Source organism: Boleophthalmus pectinirostris, unplaced genomic scaffold (genome assembly GCF_026225935.1).
Source record: "Boleophthalmus pectinirostris isolate CB_2022bp ecotype Guang Dong unplaced genomic scaffold, ASM2622593v1 HiC_scaffold_19, whole genome shotgun sequence".
NCBI lineage: Eukaryota > Metazoa > Chordata > Actinopteri > Gobiiformes > Gobiidae > Boleophthalmus > Boleophthalmus pectinirostris.
The window spans coordinates 24,432,659-24,456,417 of NW_026571140.1; the positions used below are offsets into that span (position 1 = coordinate 24,432,659).

Here is a 23,759-nt window from a genome sequence, read left to right on the forward strand (position 1 = left end):
CATAATAGTCCGGATAGGCACCTCTTTGTATCCATGTCTTTATCCAAGAAACACTGATAAGTGTGAGCCTATCCAACCATAACTCTGTACAATAGGCATACATTCCCAATGGACAGAAACACTTGTTTAGATTTGCCAGCATCTGTATTAGCATCAGTGACTTTGGTTTCAATTTAAAGAGCCGACGCCTCATTAACATTCAAATCACAATCTTCTGACACAGCACATTTCTCTGCAAGAACAATGGTCCTTCAGGCCAAGCTGTCTCAAAATCCAGGCATGGCAACAGCTAATTATATAAAGACTGAATGAAAAAAACACAAACAACTGAAAATGAGGGAGAATTTTCCAGTCTCTAAGCTTGTCCCTCTGTTCTGAAAAGGCTGAAAACCACAAGAAAGAAAAAGAGGAAAAAAAGGTGCTGCTTTCCACTAACATCTGATTTCATGCATGCCTAGTTTAGAAAAGACAAAAGAGGCACAAGGCTGCAGCATATAAATACTGGCATTATGAAGCTCTCTGGTCCACTCCAAAGTTCACACACCAGGTTTGCCTTTGGCTCCAATCGGAGGATCACACTGCGTGACTGAGACCACCAGTAATGTGCTATTTGAAAAACATATTGAGACCTTCAGCACTTCAACTAAAATGAAGGCTGTAAAAGTATAAATAGCAAACACAGAAATAGGTCTTTATCAAGAGAGAGTTTAGGATACTATGCATATTTCCCCAGGTCTTGTTGAATCAGGTAACATATCCAATTAATTCAGTATTTTACTATTTTTAGTATCTTAATCATTTTAATGCTATCAATATGTAGTTGTTTAAAGATCGCAAGGACTGGCTTAATTGACATGGTTTACAGCCAGACCTGAGATGGTAAAACTAGTTTAGAACAGGTCAAAGTCAAGGTCAAGGTTTATTTATAAAGCACATTTAAATTCTAGTCAGCATTCCCCAATGTGTTGCTATACAAAAAAGACTTAATGACTAAAAGCATAAAAACAGTAATAAAATGTGATAAATACAACCTTGTTAGGAGATAATAGAAGGTAAAAACAACAGTGCTCAGCTTGTGACAAACACCAGAACAGAGAGACTTGAAAACTAACATGTATAATTTGTTCATATTCATTATTTGGTTTTCATAAGAAACTCTTAAGTTGAATCAAAAATCAAGATTGATCAATACGAGGAGGTTAAAAAAAAATATTTTTTTTTTGCCCGGCTCTACCGTATATCTTGTAGATTTTGTACTTGATCATTTCGCGCTGTAAGATTCATGAGGGAGGGACATGAGGGGGTCAAGTTACCTGATGAGCAAGATTAAGACAGACAGCTATTCCTTCTGACTCTCACATGAGACGTGGCAGGAATTAACACAGATTTACTCATTAAACACATTTCTACTGTAACAAAATCTTCTGACAACCAAATAAATATCATAAAAAATAAATGGCTCAACATGAAGCACACAAAATAGAAATAGAAATAAGAGCCTCCACTGTGTTATGGATATTGCAGTGTATTCATGCTTTTCAGGATTTTCAAGGTCACCTCACAATCAGAGAATAAAATTAATCTGGTAACAACATATTACCACTATAAAAAGAGGGTTTTTCTGTAAAAGAAGAAAAATGCAAATGTGCACTTCCTTGCACACCTGTTCTTTCACACAACACATCAATAGGTCTTGTTTAAATGTACCACTCTTAACCAACAGGACACATTGGCAGTTGATCATCAAAGCCTAGAGCTGATCTGGAATGAAGAGCTCAATAACAACATGAGCCGTGGCCTCAGGAAATTCTACTTTAATGGAAGAAACGTGACGACCTTTGAGCCCTATTCTCTTGAGGACTGCAAGGACTACACACAGCATTAACCACCAGAGGTCAAAAGGAGATGTAGACACACAGACACTGGAATTATAATGAACAATGAGGAGCAGGCAGTCTTCAGGCAGTCAAATAGTCACATGTGGTTATGTAATCTCAATAGCATCAACTATAGAAATTCAGTCGGACAACAGGGTTATTATTATATACAGTATGTGGGTTGTGTTTTTGTTTTGTTTTCTAATAATACTTAGCTTTTCAACTCTTAAATATTTAAAACGCATTATACATCATAAGAATACTATGTGATAAAAGAATAGTATGTGATAGGGCTGCACAATTTGGTAAAACTGGAAAATATCTAATTGCAATATTTCTCAGTTCTGACAAGAATTTCAATTGCATTCATGTTTGTTATAAAACATTTTAATAGTAGGATTCTGTTCAAAGTTCACAATTCAAACATTTCAAGGAGCAGCGACACTTGAGATAAAACTAAATTATGAACTGCAAAACTAATATAAGAATCCCATACATTTCAGGACATGTTTGTAGAGGTCTGTAAAAGGTCTATAAAAGATATTTATTGTTTACAGAGGAAATTATGTTACTTCATTACAGCCTTTGCAACCATTCAAATTACGATTTTGATTCGGTTGGAATAAAAATGTTCCCACCCTGTGTAGTGGTAAATAGTAATATAAATACTGTAACAGTGTAGATAATCTTGAGAAGAAACAGCTATCTTACTTCAGTGAAACAATGGACTAACATACAGCTTGTCTCATGTCACATATTTTACAGGTTGTAAATTCAGACACTGATTGCCAGATATGAAAGAATGCATCGTAATCTTCAGTGAGCTGTGCCGACTAAAGAGGACCTCATCTGAGAGTGAAATGAGCTATAGAAACATCTTGTCATGCAATGAACAGGATACAGCTCAAGCATCCAACCAATTGCTACCCACAGAACAGATACTATAGAGAATATATAAAGCTACATTCCCATTTACTTAGAAAATCTGACAATTTATACAATACATGGCTCACAATATGATGTTATCACAACATGGTGATACATGCAATAATCAATATATTGCACATGATACTCTGTGATATACTGCTGCTTTTTAAGAACCAAACATATTTTAGCAATAATATTACAAGTTTCCTTCCACTAAATAAGCAACAGAATTGTAGTACAGTCAAAAAAAAGGCTAAAAGAACCAAAAAATACTCTTAGCGATATACTGAAACAGCAGCCTACAATAACAATATTGTATCGCCAAATTTAGTATCATGATATTTTTTGCACACCCTTAGCCACTGAATTTCAAAAGCAACTCACAAAACTCACAAAAATGGACTAATCATCATTTGGCTGTGTAATGTAGGACAGATGAAGATGCGAAGAGGAAAAAGAAGCCGAAATAGACGGTTGGCTTCTACAACCTAACATTCTAAAGCCTGGAAAATAAGAAACCCAGCCTGAAGTCAATAATAAAACATAGCAACACGATCATGTTAATCCCAAAGCAATAAACATTAGTGCAGTCATAGATTGCATCCTACATTGTATAATAGCTGCAAATGAAGAAGTCATATTAGAATGGCATTACAGTCCCCAGAACTAGAGTTTGACCCCATTAAAGAGATTTAGGTTGTAATTTGTTCGAATTTGACCGACTCACCCTGGAAATCCCTTGAGGGAGCTGCTCAATCCGTGTGTAGGAGGCTTAACTAGCACAATGATCACCACAAAGTCAGCAAAATGCGAATTAAGAATGTTCAAGAAGAGCTTGGGGTTATGAACAATACTAAAAGAAGCACTAAATGAGATAAAGGGATTCCACTAAGCTCATGTCTTTATCTATTTAGTTATATGGGAGTAACTCATTAACCAAAAACTGACTCATCTCAACTAAGAGCATACCTCTTGACCAGATAGGCACTACCCTACCCAGGTTATAGGTAACTCAAGGACTACATCCATTCATCAACACCGGCATCTGTGGTACACAAATGTGCCTATTAGCTCAAAAACCTAAGATCAAACCAATTTGCTTGCATCCTGCTGAGGTATCCTGGAGCAAGAAGCTTTTAAAGGACTAATTTATACCCACAGTCCCACCAGCGCTCTATAGTAGAGGGAATTGAACCCCAAGAAGAAAATGTGTTTCCAGTGGGTTAATTAGAGTACTGTGATTTGCATGAATTGTAAAAAGATGAGATGTAAATGATTGTGTAATGGCTATGTGGACAATGATGTATCTATGGGAGGAAAGGACATAAGCGATTTAATTTTAGCTCTTAACAAAATCATATCATATTTACAGTAGATAAACATTTTGTGTAGTGACGAAGGGCAATATGACAAAAATACATTTTGTTTATTTTTCAAATTTCTAATTTTGATCTTAATTTTTTATTTGTTTTTTTTTTGTTTTATCTCAAACGAATAGAAATTGCAGCCAAAATACTTTTACTGAGCATAAAAATAGAGAATAAAAGTGCCATTAAATACAGAACAGAATTCAAAATTGTTCCTCCAAACCAAATGCTTTTAGTGACCGAGGATTGGTTGTGGAAAACTTGAAAAGATCAAAGCACATCATTGACAGTTAGAAATGACAGAATTGTTATCTGAACATTTGATTAAAAGCTCAGTCCTTGAAAAGCCTAATTTTTTGTAACCTTCTGAAACAGCTCTCCCCAATATAAACCAGGTTCCTTCTGAGCCTTCATAATGGAGGTGTACATCACTGGTCTAACTCTCCACATCCCCAGTTACCAGGCGCATGTGAAGTACCTACTTACAGAGGCTTTAGTGCTCCAAGGCCTACTTTACAATGTGATGACTTGCTCTGAATTGTGCACCTTCTTCAGAGCACAGATGTCACACAGAAAAGACTAACCATAACTCACAGGAAAATTAAGCACTGTCAAATTAAACTTGGAGGTCAAATAAATTGTGTTCCATTTCATCTATTGTCAAGACTTTTTAATAATGCACATAACAGTACAGGGCAAATTATATTGTCATACTGTTCATTTGGTTGTTGATGTCTTATTCGACCTACAACTTTAATTGGTTATCTGATTAATTTGTTGGGGTTACACAAAGTTATAAGGATGACAGCTGGAAGGAGAAAGTATCACTGAGTTATAAATTTAGACATTGAATGAAAAGTTTAATCTGATGTTTTATATTCTAGGGTGCTGTTTACAAGTGCTTCTCTGTATAAGTAGTTGCAAATGTGTCTTGCATTTGGGTCAGAAACATGGTCAAGAGAAATATCTCTTAATTTTGGAAGCTTATCTTGCCTCTCTTTAGCTGAATAAACCACTGCTTCAGCCAAGTCTTCTTTTGTCAACTGAGATATATACATCTTAAGGTACAACAGTCCAATTGAAACAAATATTGGATGGTTTCATACCTGTATATTTTCATTGGTATCACCAGGCAGCAGCACTTCTCATTGGCTGGGTTGACCATGAGCATGATTCAGATTCCCTCCCTCTTCTCTCTAATGTACAAAATCTGATGTGCAGAATTGTCTGTCCTTCTCTGCTCTTGGTCCTGTCCAATAAAGACAATTTACAACAGTATCTCGACTAACACACATTTACACAAATACGAACACATTCAAAGTGCATATGTTTAGGATTAGTTTATCTCCTTGATCTCAGATTGCCCTAATCCTCAAACATCAATATTGAATAAATCCCTGCAAAACATAAAATGAACAGATCATCAGATGAAAATTAAATGACGCCAAAAACAACATGCTGACTCAAGTTAGTCCAAAATTCTGAGAACCAAAACCTAATAATAGAAGGCTTAAGAAACTGTGGCAGCCTTATTTGACCTGATAAATGTTTTTTATACGTTGAATTGAAAAGTTGCTAATCTCGTCTAGCAGTAGACAGACCTGCTCAAAGAACAATACATTAACTACTTACACAAAGCAAGCAAACACTGACGCAGAATAAATAATTATGTACAAAGAAAACAAAAGCTGTACTAATAACTTTAACTGAATGTTTGAATGGCGTGATACCTCTGTATACAAGTGTAATCCCGGCAGCAGTGTATGGAAGCATGTCACATTCCAGGGCTTTTGTCCAAAGGCAGAGAAGCAGATAAACTGTCACCAGATCCTCTAACAGGCGGATTCAGTTAACCCTCTTTTGTCAATGATGTTTAAGTCCCTCATACAGTCATGTCAGAGGAATTATTATGTCATCTCTCCAATGACTCATGCTCCCAAATAAACAAAATGCTTAGACATTTGTCAGCAAATATGAAGATTGGAGAAAGCAAGTTGAACCGTCAACTGTCATTCCACCACATACCACAAGATAGAGTGATGCAACCACCTATTCTAAATGGATACAACTGTATTCAACCTATTAAAATAATATATCCATCGTTTAAGAAAAACAAAACAGAAAGAAATGTGTAGTATTAGAAATATTATAGCCTACAAAATACAATGCAATACAATAATGTACAACAGTGTCTGCGTACACTGGTGTGTGAATGTGTGTGTGAATGGGTGAGTGGTTCCTTGTTGTAAAGCGCTTTGAGTGCCTTGAAGGTAGAAAAGCGCTATAGAAAAATGTGACCATTTACCATTTACCATAATCAATCATTAACTTGTTAAAATTAAAACTAATATTGTGCACATTTCAGTTATTCTAAAACTCCAAATAATTTTAAAAATCACATAATATTTTGGTTTACACTGCCTTCCATTTGAGCAAACTGCAGAGGCCACTGCACAGGGATATTTGATCAGCCAGCAAAATTGTACCGCAGAGCATCTCAGTCCAAAGAGCTGTGCAGTACACAGTGCACAGTTACTGCAGTCTTAGCCTCCTATTAATACATGCCTTTATCCAGCTAACTAAAGAAAATGCATCCTTCTCTTGTAAGATGTTTGTTTGGGTCCGTGTGCTGGGGAAGGCTCTCTCCAGTCTCCCGCAGTTCTTATTACAGAATCTGGGCAGACTCCTGCTGATGAATAAAAGCAGTCATTGCCTGTGCTCCCAGAGGAGAGCTAGATTACACTGCTTCACAGGGTTAAGACAACACAGCTCCTCTGCACTGCCCAGGTCCAATGAGCGGCATGCAGGCAAACAATAGGACCAGCAGCACTAAAAATGACACTGCAGCGTGTTCGACTGCATTCACATCTGTTTTGCAGTAATATGGATGCAGTAATGGAATTGATGCATAATACAGTTCTCCAGAAAATCCACAAATTATGAGGCTGATTATAGTTTCACTATATCACCACCAAAAATAGAAAGCTATGCCATTCTGTTTTTGGTCATTTTTGTATTACATAAAAGGGTAGATTATGACTACAAATACTACACATTTCAAAGTTTATACAAGTAAAGGAAGTACTAAAACAAATATTTGTTTGTTTTTTAATGCAGGACACCACAAACTTTATAAGCCCTAATATCATGATGCACTGATGCACCTGAAGATCCTCTCATGTGTCCTCTTACTTCCCTACTCATCACAAGCCGTCACATTATTGTGCAAATTAAACTGATAGATTCAATAAATTAAGTGAGATTCCACTTGGCTGGCAGCAGCTAACTGAATTTATAGGCTATTTTTAGACCCTCTTGGTATCGTGAGACTGCAGAGCGTTTGTAGAGCCTTAGAAAGCTTATTAAGTCAGGAATCCAGGAAAGGTAGGCCACATCTGGTACTCTGAAACTGAACTGACCGGCAAAGTGAGATCTTTTACCAGAACTTTTTTCCTTTTTAGTCGAATTTCTGCCCCACTTTGCAGCTGATCTATATCATTAGCTGGGAAATTTAAAAGGTCATTGTTTCTTGTTACACCCTGAAAATGTACTTCCTTTCTTTAGACGCCTTGGCTCTCTTCTCTGTTATGTGTCATCATTATGGCTATTCTTGGACTTATTAACTCTCACTGGAAATGTGCAAAAGTGTCTGAGCCTAAGGAGAGGTCACTGCCTGGTCCAGATGCAAAATATTCCCCTTTATGTCTATATTCTGTGACTGTCCTCTGTACCAGTTTTAATTGTGTAATTTTTCCGAATCCATTTGTCCTGCCACTCAGCTGCATTTAACAAAGATATGACCTCCACTACTGCCAAGCATACAGATGAAGCAGGGTGGCATCTGGTCGCATTGGAGCCTGTGACCAAAGGGATGGCATGGGGGGACAAGCTTGGCTAAACTGTTATGACTGTGACTGGGAGAGTTTACAGGAACTGACCATTCAAAACAGCTAATTTCATGCTATCCAGGAAGCTAGGGGAAAGCTGAACCAACACAACAAACCCCATGAAAGGACCACCATACATGACTGGACACTATAGGTTCATAGATTCTCTGAGATTCTCTGATGTGTGTTATAAATGTCACAATATAGTCTGTAATAAAAATAATATAAATTTAGCACTAGTTCAAATGCATAGGTGAGATTTAGTGGTCAGTATTTACAGCCTCCTGCGTCTGTGGATAAGATCACAGCAGGAGGCCTGACCAATGAGGAAGCACTGAGGAATGATAAATAGGTTAGGTAACCTTCTCGCTGTGGGTGACACTGCCACACTGGCAGAATCATAATAAGCTCAATATCTCATGTCTGCGAGGTTAGATTTAAATGAGAAAAATCATAATAGCCTAATTAATTTTTAATAAGTCACTGGGCAGTTTAGAAAATTGACTGTCCACTTATATGTGTTGTTGTTTAGATAGTGATTAACATGAGACCAATCCATTAGAAACCAAAAAAGGTCAGAGGATATATGCAATTGATGAAAATGTATGAAATAAATCCTTTAAAGTGTGCAATTTGTACAATATAACATAAACAGTGTAGCCAGTGTGGGCAGGGCCTAAAAAGCCCCTCTGGATCCTGAAGCAGCCCCATGTAAACAGAGCATTCCTATAGGGAGCATGGTATCTGGAAGGAGGGGCTGCATCAGAGCTCCTCTTAAGTAGAGCCACTCTACTCGAGTTGTGCATGTAGCAGAGGAAGTCTTAGCCTGAGACAGCACAGTTCTGCTTACATCAACACAGTGGTCCATGACCTATGATCATAAAGCACTGTAGAAGGCTCCTTTCCCTCCACTATCCACCACTATCTTTTCTGTAAATACACATTGATTAGTACAATATGCTAGATGCAGTCCCTAAGGGCATTCAACCAGCACATTGTGCATGTGTTTTGGCTATCAAAACAGCCAGTGAATACAAGCTCTAATCAGCCTATCAAACCTATAGTGCTTGGTCAACACTTTCCTAAGTAACAGCATGCAGTCCACAATACTTAAGCTTTAGCCTACTCAGAAAGAAACAGCCCTGCAGATGTCCTGAGTAAAGTGGTAGGCATACACACCTGTGCGTTGTACGATGCACGGCTTGCCTCTTGTACGATGCACGCAAAGTAGCATGTCCCGGTTGGCCCAGCATGTTTGCGGCAGGTCTGTGATTTGCTGTGCTCTGCTCCTCTCTGTTCCTGCTGCCTGTGTATTGCTCTCAGCTGGCTGCTAGTGCTGCTCTGCTGACGTCCTCTGCTTAACACTGTGGCGTTGATTCATTCAAAACATCCTCTTTCCCGCTTTTCTGCCGCTGAGGAGGAGCTAAAAATACATGCAGTCACTGAGCTGTGCCCTGTCCCCACGAGTGGTAGGATTCTGAAAGATTTTATCAAGGGCAGCCCTTACCAATACATTATGGTATCAGCCCCAAAGCACCAGGTAAGACCACAAGTACAAAGCGATAACTATAACCTACATCTCACTACAGCCCCTCCCCATGGTGATACCCTTCTTACCTCACCACTGCTCTGCAATGCTAATACACTCTCTTCAGCATCACTGTGACATCAGAGCAATTCCCCCATGTGTTGATATGTTTTAATGCAGTCTTTTCAACAATACAACGCAGACAGAGAGTGACAAGGAGGAATACAAGAGGTGGTCATAAGGTTAGAGTATTAGGGTCCCAGTATCCTTAACGGACACAGAGAATAGGAGTTTGACAATGATGAATGAGGGCTAGAGAGAGTTGGAAAGGCATAACCTGAACTCGGCTGGCAATTTGGCACATGCGCAACCAGCTGAGCACCAAGCTAGCTTCTCTTATCAAATATAATAAAATATAGAATGATTGCTCAAATTCAGTACATTTTATGAGACTACTTCATTATGTATTTTTTTAAAAGTTAAAGTATTGGTGACATAAGATAGTGTTTTGAATAAAATATTGACTTGAATTAATGAGTGAATTAAGAGCATCAAAGAAAATTCTAGATAATACTAATAAATACAAAAGTACCTAGATGTTGTTTACAGTAAAATGTGCTATAAAGCGAACCATTAAGATAGTAATAATTGTGGTTAATAGGATCATTTGCAGCATTAGGTTCAAAATGTGTGGGGTTTATGGTTTTGTTTTGTTTTTTCACATTCAGCTTTGACAAAATAGTAGAACTACAGTTGAAGCTTACATAAAGCAACAACAAAAAAAGATTTTAATAAAGATGTGTAAAGAAAGTTTGGTCCAAAAATATATTTAAAACCCCCAAAAAAGCATCACACGTGACATGAGAAACTGAAGTCAAGCCTGGGCTGAGACCCAAGCAGACTGATGACTACGCCATGCTCCAAATGTCTCCTATCAGCTAATAGACAGTGGGGGAGGCTGGTGAAAAATGCCTCCTGCATCCACAAAGGACACAAGAAGTCAAGTTGCAGTTTAAACTCACAGCACCTGCACACATTTGGACACATGCACACATACGAACAAGGCAATAAATCTGTCTTGTTTTCCCTGATCTCTACAACTTTCATCCTCTCCTGCTCTGTCTCATCTATCTACTCATGCCTCACATCACATTAGCATGCTACTGGGTGTTAAAATTGCTCGGGCTACAAGGGAAATCCCATTCCAATCCAGTGAGATTAAGCTAGGCTGACAGTTCAAATGAGTGGAGTATAGAGCAATTCTCACAAAAGTAGCAAAGTAGTAGCCCTGTTTGCAAAAGCTACACACTAGCACAGTCGGACTCTCAATAAACTTGAACAACATCTATTATAATGTATTTCTACATTTCTACTCACCAGACTGTAGCGCAAATAAAAACTGTCCAATTGTGTGAAATCTGCAGATAAATAATGAGGAGTTTCCTGTGCTGTTGTATCTGTCCACTCAGTTAGTGTGCGAAAGGGCACAGGGAGCACTGTCAGATAGGAGAATAACTGCTGGTTCAGCCCTCACGCTCTGCCCACTATCACTCACTGTACTGTACTATACTTCAGTCCCTATAAAGTCCAAGACAAAAATATTTACAAATGCTTTTCATGCTAAGGCTTCCTCTAATTTGGTACAAACACACAGGAAGTTCTGATCACATTTAGTTGTCCAGTCAATCCTAAATTGCTGACCTTAGACTCATTGTGCAATCGGAGCTTTCCTGAGCACTCTTTATCAGATCCCCTCCTGGTTGGAGGAGAGCGGATGGACGACAGGCTAGAGTGGCTGTTTCTGTGCAGTGGTGCTATAGCTCAATAATCCATAGACAGTCACATACAGATAAGAGTCCAGAGCGGGATGAAGAGCTTAAGGTCGATATGAGGGATGGACACAGTCAGGTCAACAGTCATACCTCAGTTTATCTTTAGTGCCCAGAAGACAGAATGAAGATGTGATAGCCAGATGTCTATATTAGCCTGCAAACAGGAAAAATAGGCGACAGTTCAACTAGAACAATATACAAAGACTATACTACTGTATAACAAACAATGGACCATAATTCTTGATACTGAATGACATGACACTAATGATACTAAAACTTCAAACTTGGTTCTCATACTGGTTCTTTCTTTAATAGTTGTTCTGATGTAGATCAATACCATTTAAAACTATGAAGTTATCTATGATGACTAGAACAGGACAAGTGTATATTTTGATGGAAACAAAAGTCATATACAGAAACTCAACAGCATTATCTAGTGGTTATAAACAGAATAGCATCCTGGCTCATTTCAACTTTGCATGCCTAACTCCAACACAAAGCTATTAAGTGATCCCACAAGCTATACAGTGGTGGTCAGCTCAAATGAACTGTTGTAAATAACTGTATCAGTCTTGTCTGATATGATAATGAAGAACTATATGGACCATGAATATGTTATTTGCTTTGAATGCAGACAATAGCTCATTGGATAAGTATTGACCTTACAGTGGACAATGAGTTCAATGAAAGCTGTAGCCAGTGAAACAGCTTTAACCTCCACACCTGCTCTGGGGAGCTTTGGCCCTTATGTCTGATGCACTGTTACACTGTGCACCATTAAACAGCACCAGTCAGTCAGGTTGGCCACAGCAAGGAATAGTTTGCACAGTTCATTGTCATATATTACTAAAGCAGGTTATTAAGAAGTGACATAAAATTATTCAATTAAATTAGGGCTGGGCAATGCAATTATATTTAAGGTATATAATTATAATATCACGCAAGGTATGCATTTGGCAATATCGTAAAAAATAAAATAATTTCATTTTATGCTAATAGTAGATAACAGCAACTGCATTGCTGTTCTACCCAGTTGCTCTTTGTCAATATTTGTATGAGTAATTAGTAATCACCTCTTGTTTTATCCAATCATTGGAACGCTATGTTGTTTGGTTATATGTGTTGCACTGAATGTCATTGCTAATGTTTACACTGGGGTTATTGGATGTGCTCTTGTACCTTTGCTATTGCACTTCACATCATAAATTTGCGTAGTTTTCTATGACAATGATAATAAAATCTTGAACTGTAAAATAATTCACTGACATCATAAAACCATAAACACAAGAACTGCCACATCACTGGTAAAACTGGCAAAGGTCCGAAAGTAATACTGAGCCACACTAAACCTTCAGTTTGTGAACTTCCGACGTGCAAGGAAACAACAGTAAACCAAGCTTAACTAAGTCACAAGTGGTATGTTTGACAGAAGCTGGAATCTCACAGAAGAATGCAGTTCAGAATGCTTATTAACACATACACCCAGCAATTCAGCACAAAACCCAAATGTCTGTTTATTCGGTGAAGCAATCAAACGCATTTGAAGAAATATAACTTGTTGAAGAAAGTGAATCCAACTACTTCATGTATTAGCAAGTCTTGACACACACTGCACACCAGACCACATTTTCTGCCTTCACAAACTAGAAAAGCTTACTATTGTTCATTCTATATTTAGTTTTAAACAATGTCAAAATCCAGACATGACCTTTGGAAAGAATTGTTTTTTCACCCACAGTATTTGGCATGCACGCTGAGATACGCTAGATGTACGGAGTATGAACATATAATTGAACTTGTTTGCTTATAGACTAAAAAACGTTCCTCTTTCAAATACTATCCATCTTCCACCTCTGAAGCTGCGAAGTAATCAGTCCTCACCCATCTGGTGAGAGGGAACAGCGAGACCTGCTTTGCTCTGCAGCGGCCCCAGTCACACTCAGGATTTGACAGAATGCGGCAGGAAAAAATGCCATCTGAATTCAATCAGGGGGAGGTGGACCAACTCCTTTTCTCCCCCGAGAGGCACTGCACCGACTCAGGTGCACAAGTTTCTCCTTGAGCCGCATGAAACTATGACAAAGTTTTAACACGCACAGCTTACTTACAAGAAACATACCAATTTCAGAGGCTACATAATGGGTACTGGGTTAAAATGGTAGTTTGTTGATATAATTTACCTGGTCTCTTCCTGCCTCTCTTCCTTCTCAAAATGACTGGTTTGTGGCTCCTCAGTCTTCTGTTTCTCATATTGGTCTGAGGTAGTATTTTGTTCAAGAGGCAGGCAGCTGCAGCAGCACGTCCCCATTGCGCCTCTGGCATCTCCCCTGTCCTGTTCCTCCTGCTCCAGCTCGGACTGGTCCACCTGTGCCGACTGTCTGGAGTCTGAGCAGCTCATTCTGGGTGTATATTATCAGAGCAGCCACCTAAGGCCTGTTGCCTAATTTATTCATTACAGATCTTTTGGGACAGATATTGTGCTTCTGAACAAGGCGGTTTCTTCACTGCAAAACAGACACCCACTGTACCAGACTTTCAAACAACTCTTTGTTTTCATGCTCTTTATTCAGTTGGATGCTTTAACCTCCAACTCGATGTGTGGGCAATATGGTCCCATCTCAATTGTTACAATGGCATGGCTTATTGACAACTGAGATTTGTTCCTAAAAATTACAGAAAAGACAAGTGTTAATAACAATTAACCTAGTTTTAGTGTCAATAATAAGGAACAGCCTCTACAGTACACTTGATTCTATTATACTTCCAATCCTTTTGACAACATAACCGTAATGTCAGTGTACAGCAGGTAAAGGACATTTACCTCTGAAATACTTGAAATTTAATAGCTAATGATAAGTAGTATACAGAGACTTTACTAACATCTGTTTTTTACTAACATCAAACAATATAAAAAATTAATGTTTCAAGGTCAGGTCATGTGTGGTATTTGTGTCAATAAGATTAAGAGGAAACTTGTCCCAAATCTTGTCTCATGAAGCTGCTGGTGTGTGTTAGAGAGAGGAAATGATTTTCAGGACGCAGACACAACACGACACGGCAATGATAAGAATGTTAAAACATCTCTCACTGCACTTCTGAAACTAAAAACTCTTCAAAATGTTTCACTTTGAATTGTAAGCTGCTTTAACACTGTAAACTATAGGAAGATTGTTAATTGATTTATTTATGAAACAGAACTAACAGGACAATGTTACAACATTAATTTGAGCAGTTAAACATATGTTTACTTTTAGCTGCAACACCAAGAGAATAGACCTTGCGAGCCACCATCTGCCTTCACTTGTGCAATTACTTTATCATAGCAGTATGTTTTAAAATATAGTGTAGAGTACATAGTAGGCATATAGTACCTCATTCCTTCTTTGTAACAACAGCCCAGGATGAGGATGCATGAGATTGTTTTCCTGTAAAGACTGACAGGACCATTTGAGATCATTTATTTTTAGCTTGAAGGTCAGTGGCTGACAGGTTGTGACAGCGCGTTTCAACAATACGATAAAGACCAATACAATCTACACCACACTTCCGATGAGACACAAGCAGATGCCTTCACTGATAAGAAAGCCATTAATATTTACACACATGTGTTCACAGTGTAGCGGGATCTTATTAAGAGAACCATCTGTGACAAGTGATTTCCTTTGATGAGCCTAATCATGTACAGAATCTATGCTTTAATGACATCCATGAAGTTACAAATGCACTTGCATTGACATCTGGACAGCGTAACAAAATATAACTCAGACACGAGCGCTTTAGATCGACAGATAATGTGTAAAGGAGCTGTTACTGTCACTCTCACTTTGGCTCACGCACACAATCGCCTGGTGCTGATTTTCACCTGTATTGTTCGGTGAGAAAAGCTGCTTTGTATTCAACCATCATGTTTTTAATCTCTTCCTTTACCCATTGTGTACTTCATAATTCCTGAGACTGGCATAAAGCAGAGCCAGTTTACAGTTTCTAGAAAGAACATGACATCATTTATTTACCTCCAAACACAGGACACATTACAACCATAACTGAACTGTAACTGAAAAATATGTCAACTTCAAACTGCTTTGACCTGCTAAAGTTTGGTAGTTTTTGAAAGTGCTTATGGGTTGCTTCCTTTCAGTCTTCCTGTGTACGCCAACAGCCTCGCCATGGGGGAGAAAGTAGAAACTCAGAGTTAAAGATTTTAGCAAAACAATCAAAACAGTGAGACAGATGGACATCACAGTGCAGTAATGTATGTCTTGGCAGATTAAACAACAAACCCCTACACTGCTTAAAGGTGCACTGCACAACGTAACTTTTCTCTTGGTGGGTTAACAACCTTTATCTCCATGAAGATGTTATTGCCTGTAATATTCCACAGTATGGCATTACACTCATCTATTATGCATTTATTTATTTACAGATGAAAAAATTTAAAATATGTATTTTGCACAGACCTAGTTCTTCTTTACTTCTGGTAAAGGTTTTCCACTAGAGACCTCTACCAATTGATTCAGCAAATGTATAAATAGTACCAAATGCAAAAGGATCAACTGGACTTGAATAATGTAGTTTCTTGATGAGATATTCCTATAATTCCTCACCGTATTGTAAAGACTGCTGTAGTTCACGGAGATATTAGACACTTCCTGATGGAGTGCCCAGCAGCGTTGTGATCCAATTCAACAATGTGAACGGTGTCCTCAACAGGATACCTTTGTACCTCAATGGGGTCAATTCTTTCCTCAGGGAGCTATAGAATTGCACTTTTCCTACACTAGTGGTCTGGCATGGAGTCCAATGTAAAAAAAAACTACTCAGAACTCAGGTTTCCAAGCTTCAACATGGGAATAATCTATGCAACACTGCCTCACAAGTGCTCTTGTACGGTGGATGTCTTTGTGAGCTGCAGGATCTATATTATATATTATATTTACAATCATTTAAGGGCCTTAAATTACCACAAAAATACTTTAACATGAAAATATAAAACATGCTTGACATTTTCAACACTAATTCCTTTTTCTCATAACAATGTGATAGAATATATATGGGTTGGAATTTATATTTGGATTTGGTATTTTATAATGACTTGGAGTTTATAACACTTTTAAAAGGAAGTACTGATGAACTAAATGGAAATACTTGGATTATATTTTAATCATAAAAGTAATTGAGGTAATAAGACACTTAAGATAATTTATGTTCAACGACCATAACTACAAACCACAACAAGGATGTTGTGTTCACTGATGTTGCTATAATGGTAAAGTTTAATATTTTTGACACAAAGATTAAACTTTTCTGCCAGGAAAAAGTACAGTGGTACAGAGATATGTCAGGAGTGAGGTTAAATAAATGTGAGTTGTACCACTGCCTGAACAATAATCCCTTTGTGCTCCATCAAGACCAAATTCCATCGTTAACACTCAACCAAATCTGCCCGGCGTTGTCACGGCAGCACCATGTGGACTTCGGCCCAGTCTCAGTGCCACGCTCTTTAGACAGCTCACCACTTTATTGAGAGGCACTGGCTCATATCAATGACCTGCCACGAAAATGCGGGGCTTAAACTGAAAGCAAAACAAGTACCCCACTACAAGGCCTCCTGCTTACTACTTACAAACAAATCAAGTACCATTATTATGAACAACACTGTGATTTTAAAGGAACCATATTACACTATTTTTTGATCTATGTTATAATGCTGTTTCCTCATCAAAAACTTACCAGGAGTTTTGTTTTGTTTCATGAACACATGTTTAATACACAAATCCTGTATATTTAGGCAGAATTTTTCTCTCAAATGGAAAACACTCTGTTCCACTTTGTGATGTCAAGTGGTAATACAGGAATTGCTCCACTGTGTTTTAAAATTTCATAAACTTTCACTAAAATTGGTTGGAAATTGCCAATTTCTATTGAACAAAAGGTAAAAGGCAGCTGTTAATGTGAAAGCTACCACGTCATGACATCACAAGGTGGAAGAGGGCATTTTGAGCTTTGGAGATGTAGACAGACTAATAAATGTAGTTAATATGATTAACTGAGATTCAGCAGCAGGACCACACCTCAGCCGCCCTCTCCTCTCACCAGCGAACCACAGCTCACCTCGACCATGCCTTTAATTTCCCAGAAGCCTATATGTATCAGCCTTTCCCATAATCCCAGTTTGTCTCGGCTAACTCGACCCCACCCTCCCATCCCCTATTTTGTCTTTCAGTCATAAGACCCCTACAGGGGGGTCCTGTTCCAGCTGGGCTAATTGAAGATTGAGACGGAGCCCCCACTTACAGTCTCCACCCAGCCATCTCTCTGTACATTATCAATACTTCGTCGCACTATGTCGTTGTTGGTGTGGTCCTAGCTAGTGAATAAAGGTGTACACAAACATATTTTTAAGGAGGTAACAGCATTCTAATGTGTCTTAAACCTCACAAGAGTCAATTGTATTGTATAATATAGGACCTTTAATGGATAGTCTGGTCAATAGTCAATCTGATCTAGTCCAATATCTGGTGTGCATACAAGATAAAACATAAAATAAAGTTTGAGTCTTAAGTTAAAACTGGATACAAAATTCATGGGTCTATGGACATGGCCTCAGTTGTGATTTGAAATGTATTTGTTTTGTACCATTTAAACATACTTAATCTGACTCTGAATATTTACATTAAATGTATTAGGAAAACTGGGACCTTTACAAAAATAAAATATTCAAAAAACAAAATATTCAATGAAGACTTATGGCATACAGAAGATCTGGAGAGTAACATGCAGAATGCACCTTTAACATCAGCAACTGCTCTATTAGAAACTAGTAAACTTGCTTTGAGTAATGATGCACACTGCACACTTGCCAAATATACAACATATAATGATGTTATGAATGCGATAAACATTAGAAGACAAACTCCATTACAAAGTGAAAATGACGTTCCGCCATCACAGCAAAATGATAAACGACGGTCTCATCCCCAAAACCTCCCGTAGTGTGAAGGTCATGCTCATAGTAAGTACAGCTTTAATCTGCAATTTCCCCACAATACCAGCATAAATGTATCCTAACTGCGAACATAAGGGTTTTAATGGGGTGTTTAAACAATTAAATGAATCTGGCATTTGATTTCAAGCTATTAAAATTACTACAACAGAAATAACACAGAGCCAAACCACCTCTAATGGGCAAATACTTGTCACCGTTCCTGTCCCTAACCAAACTCGAACAAATGAACACACAAAATACAATGAAGAGAGAAGGGGGGTATGTCGGATCCTTTCACCATGCCAAACAAGCTACAAATAGTTGAGTTATTTAGGATCCCTGACATTTAGGGTCTATATATCACACAACTTCAGGGCTGTATTGTCCTCCTCTTCTGCACAAAGCAAAAAACACTAAGCAGATGCCCAAAACACAAAGGCTATTTTATTCAACACACAATGTATGTCTCTGCAGCAACACTTCTGTGAACAAATGCTTTCAAAATTTTCAGAGCATGCTAATTTAGGGCTTAGATGAACAAGGGCACAACCATTAGTAGAATATTAGTATTAATATACTACTAATATTAGTATTAGTAGAGATTTAATTTACTTTGTGTACAGTGTTCATGAAAGATTTTTACTAACACTATGAATCTGAAAATGCTGCAGTCTTCTGTCCAATAAACGGTGTAACTAACAATATAATAACACTAAGGTACTATGAAGAGCAAACACTATAATAAGCTTAACTGAATGATCCATTGAGATATAATGATCAGAGCAAATCCATATGTATTTATCTTATATTCTAAAGCAATTTGTTATTAAACAGGCTGTTAGCTCTCTAACATATAACAGAATTAATGAGAGTGACAGTCACAGCCTACAATTCAAAATATTAGTAGTTTATTACCACTTAGTAGTTGTTATTACATTACAAGTTATAGTAGAATACAAGCAGTAAATCACGTTGGTTTAAACTGCCAAAATTCTACTGACGCAGCAACATTATTTAAATGTCCTATATTACGCAAAATTGATTCTTTTGAGGTTTTAGTCGTTATAAATTTGTTTTGTTTCATCCCTTAATGTTTGAGTAATCCTGGTTTACTGGTCTGACTACATCTCCAAAGCTCAAAATGTTTTGTTCCACCTTGTGATGCCATGTAGTAGTAGTTAATAGTAGTAGTAGTAGTAGTAGTAGTAGTAGTAGTAGTAGTAGTAGCTACCACTTATTTTTAGTTCAGTAGATATTATAAACTCTGAAATTATCCAAATAATTCTAGTGGAGGTGTATGTCGTTTAAAAACACAGGTGAGCACTTCCTGTATTGCCACAGGAATCATTATCACAAGGTGGAACAGAGTGTTTTCTGAGAGCTCAGCCTAAATATGCAAGATTTGTGTATTAAACAAATGTGAAAGAAACAAAGCACTCCAGGTATGTTTGTGATGAGGAAACAACGTTATAACATAGATCAGAAAATAGTGTAATATGGGCCCTTAAAGGAACAGCTAGAAGAAGCAGAGACTAAAAGATACAAGATATTTTGGTAACTGTCACAATTGCATCAATCAAGAGAATAAAAGGATGATTGGATGACATGACTGAAAACACTTAACTCCATTCACTGTATCAAATCTGGTAATAAAGTATGACTAAACCTAAAACTAAACCTGAATAGACCAGGACTTAATCAGGATTAGAATAGGACCAGTCTACATCAGAACTAAACTGGGCTCAAACTATACAGTGTGATGGTAGAATCTTGGTTAAGCAATTTAACAACTAATGCAATAGTGCTTCTGATACAGATATATTGCACTAATGACTGATGACTCGCACTATGGCACAATGACATATGGTGGTATATTGAAAAACAGCAACAGACAAATGACAAATGCGCATTATTTTAAAGATGATAAAGCATCTAATGAGTAGAATGACTGGTACATAACTCAAAATAAAGTGTCCATAAGTTTGTATTCTACAGTGTACTAAAAGAAAAGTTAAGAAATACAGTCTATGAAATCACTAGAACATTAAAGAAGCAACCACTGAATCAATGACAGAATAAAATAATAATGTCATGAGCTGTACTGTGTGACTCATATATTCAGACAGCGTGCAGAATGTAACACGGGGTTACATTATATTATACCAACTGTCCGGTGAAGCGAAACACACACACTTCATTTTTGACTTTGGTAATTGTGTCCGCTCTGCTTCAGTAACACAATCATATCGTGCATCACTGTCACCACAGTCACACCCTTCTCCTACAACCTTTACAGTATTAGTGCCACACATGTATACACACACCCACGCGGGCAGTACACCTTCCTAATGGAGAGAGTAGAGGTCCTGCATGGGCGATGTGAGGAGAATTTTAATAGACTTCTGTCCTGCCAGGCACTGCCACCTTCTCCGTTACAATGCGGGCAGATACTTGCTTTCACCTATCCAATGAGACCCCCGTGCGTAAATCAATATGTTGCGTGCCATTTACCTGTTTACATAGTTCCACGGTCTTTTAATCCACTTCTGCTGAGGTTTGAATAAAAGCTACCCTCACGTACCAACAGCACAGTTCTACGTGTAAATGAACCGAGTATTTTACGCATTTCAGCAGGATTATCTAATGCCCGGATTACATTTTACACGGTCAAACTGTGCAACAATGCGTATGCCACTCACTTGATGAAGTAGCTGGCTCCCTCGTCGGTGAATCCCTCTTCCCATCCTCGTGGTAGATCTACAACAGCAACAAAAACACACTCAGCGACCCGCCAGCGTAAAATGCTGCAGCAAAAACGTCCTCGGATGTCCAACAAGCAAATCACTGACACAAGTTTGCGGCGTACCTGAACGAATCATGTGTCCAGAGTTAACAGGTTCTCCAGTGCGCGGATGTAGCCAAGTAGTAGTATGAGTTTTATCACTACAAGAAAGACACCTGTTACTGAACGGTAATAAAACAACAAAATCGACTAATTACTGTGCCAATGACCCAAAGACATTGACTTATACTGAGTTACAACGAGCTTACTTTATGAAGAAAACCCGACCGTCTCTGCAAACTCCATACGACCAGTGGTCAGGTAAGGTGTCCCGTCCGAGAGGTGCCGCCATGATTTCTCGTCTCCGGGCTCGGTTAGTCCCCCCTCTCCCTCTCCACAGACTTGTCCTGGGAGTTCACATCATAACTCCACCGCTAGGGCTACATAGTTTTAAAGGGGACGAGGACTGAAGTGCAGCTGAAAAAGATTGGAGACAGACTTCCTCCGCGCCTCCGCTTGGTGCTGCTAACCTGTTATCCCGAGGCTAACGCACCGTCTGGTTGATAATAAACTAGAGCCGGAATAATAAGTGAAGTCCACTGCGGAACAGCGAAGTGTGCAGCCAAAGTGCAAAGATGGGAAGCGTCAGCATGGGGTTTATGCGCAGTTTTTTCTGAAGTTAGTTTTTCATTACGCACGCGCACAAACTTAGGTTATGTCAAACTTGACAAAGGTTTATCTGAAAGAGATAAATGGGTGTGTCTTGTATAGCCACTCTTCCCAGTAGCCTGCATATATGAGGATTATTGTGAGGAAGAGTAATTGGGCATCTTAAATATTCAAAGTTGGCTGCAGAAACAGCCTATTATCTTTTCAGGTTACCATAATCACATCTTGACATAACTGATGATTTATCTATGACCATAACGGCTTCGATTTCACATTTTCTAGTCTATCCTGCAGAAATGTTTTACAATGGAGAACAGTAGGCATGTTTCAACATCCACCATCAACGTTTAATAATAACCCCAATATGGGAAAAGTTAACAGAGTGCTGGGGTGAAAATAATAATACAATTATTTGATAAATTTTAAAGCATTTTTCTTTTAAAATAAAGACAAGAATAAAGTCTGGCACACTCCAACATATTAGATGTCGTATTGTGGGGGAAAAAATTATAGCTCATCAAACATTCATCAAACAATTAAAAAGTGAGGAACACATTTGTAAAGGTGAACACAGTTGGAGAACTGACTATGGAAAAAATATATACTGCAGAGCTTTTGAAATTTAAGCATTAATCTTGTGCTTAAAGGTCATACCTTTGCAAGGATCCTGATTTGGAGTTCATTTCAGCACCTCTGTGTGTGTCAGACTCAATCAGACCTAACACACCTGCATTTTGTTCACTCAGTATGCATACGGCAGTAACAACCTGAGAGACCCGGTCATCCAATTATTCTTATTTTCCTGCGCTATGATTTATTATTACATCTTTCACACAGCCACTTATCCATACTAATTTACACATGAGCTGATGCGCAGCCCAGTGCAGCTCTGCAGTGTGTGCTGCTGCTGATGACTGCCTCTGCTACTGGCTCACAATGCAGCAAGGTGACTCAATGTTATTGTCTCCTCCTCAAGAACCTGGCTGCTGATTCACACTTCACTAAAGGTGTTGATAAAGACAAAAATAATTTGGTATGTTGCCTGACAATGGGAGTCTGATGTATTTCTATTATGATAGCCTAAATTGAGCTCGAAGAGGTAGTGGGTTATTAAAGAGTAGGAGGGAGATTGTTATTATTGTATAGCTGAGACCTACTTGGAAATGCTGACTTATAAAGCAGCGGTTTAATCTGTGTTTTTAATAGATCCATTTCAATCCAGATGATGAATCACCTTTCAGTTCACTGAGCTGCCTATTACACCGCTATTCAGGCCAACAATCTTATATTAGTCATAGCCCAACTGAACTAAATGATTCATGCACTTCATGACTTTATATTCTTTATATCTTACTTTGGAGATTTTTGGACTTAGTACACAACTAGTTTTTGAGCAACTTTTTGTATTTAGAAACCCTATTATTACTGTAGACTTCACTTTCTGTTATTAGACCTACACAAAATTACAATGTTCTGTTATTATTATTATTAAATAATACATTGGAGCATAGTGAGTTTAAAAGTGTTCAGTTTGGAACTGGCCAATGAACATTTTTTTATTGCCAAACTGCATTGACATTAGGGCAATTGGATTATTTAAATTAAGGACTTCACTTCACAACATCACCCTCTGCTGGTGAGAGTGTGTCATTATAAATGAAAGACCCTAATTTTCAGAAAACCAGCTAATTGTATGTTTTTGCAGAAACAAGACAAGCAACTCAGCAACACAGCTCAGGTAGCCTATAATTTGGTCAACACCTTTTAACGAGGTTCCTGGAGTAGTAGCATCACACCTTACCAAGCGTAATGACATTTTTAATGTGTCAAGAATACATAAATTGGTAGAAGAAAATGTAGCCTATTTACAGCTCAATATCTTGATCTGACGTTGACATTATAGGT

At 38.1% G+C, this 23,759-nt stretch overlaps 1 protein-coding gene across 1 annotated transcript in view; it reads right to left on the reverse strand.

The window, feature by feature from the left end:
* plekha7b (pleckstrin homology domain containing, family A member 7b) overlaps positions 1–21,798 on the reverse strand; it is a 60,573-nt gene extending 38,775 nt beyond the window's left edge. Inside the window, exons 1-3 of the mRNA XM_020938917.2 lie at positions 21,455–21,798; positions 21,270–21,346; positions 21,103–21,160 (exon numbers count right to left, since the gene is read on the reverse strand). Coding sequence (XP_020794576.1) covers positions 21,103–21,160; positions 21,270–21,346; positions 21,455–21,537 — 218 coding nt within the window. The 5' untranslated portion in view covers positions 21,538–21,798. The remainder of the gene's footprint in view (positions 1–21,102; positions 21,161–21,269; positions 21,347–21,454) is intronic.
* Positions 21,799–23,759: the final 1,961 nt, after the last annotated feature.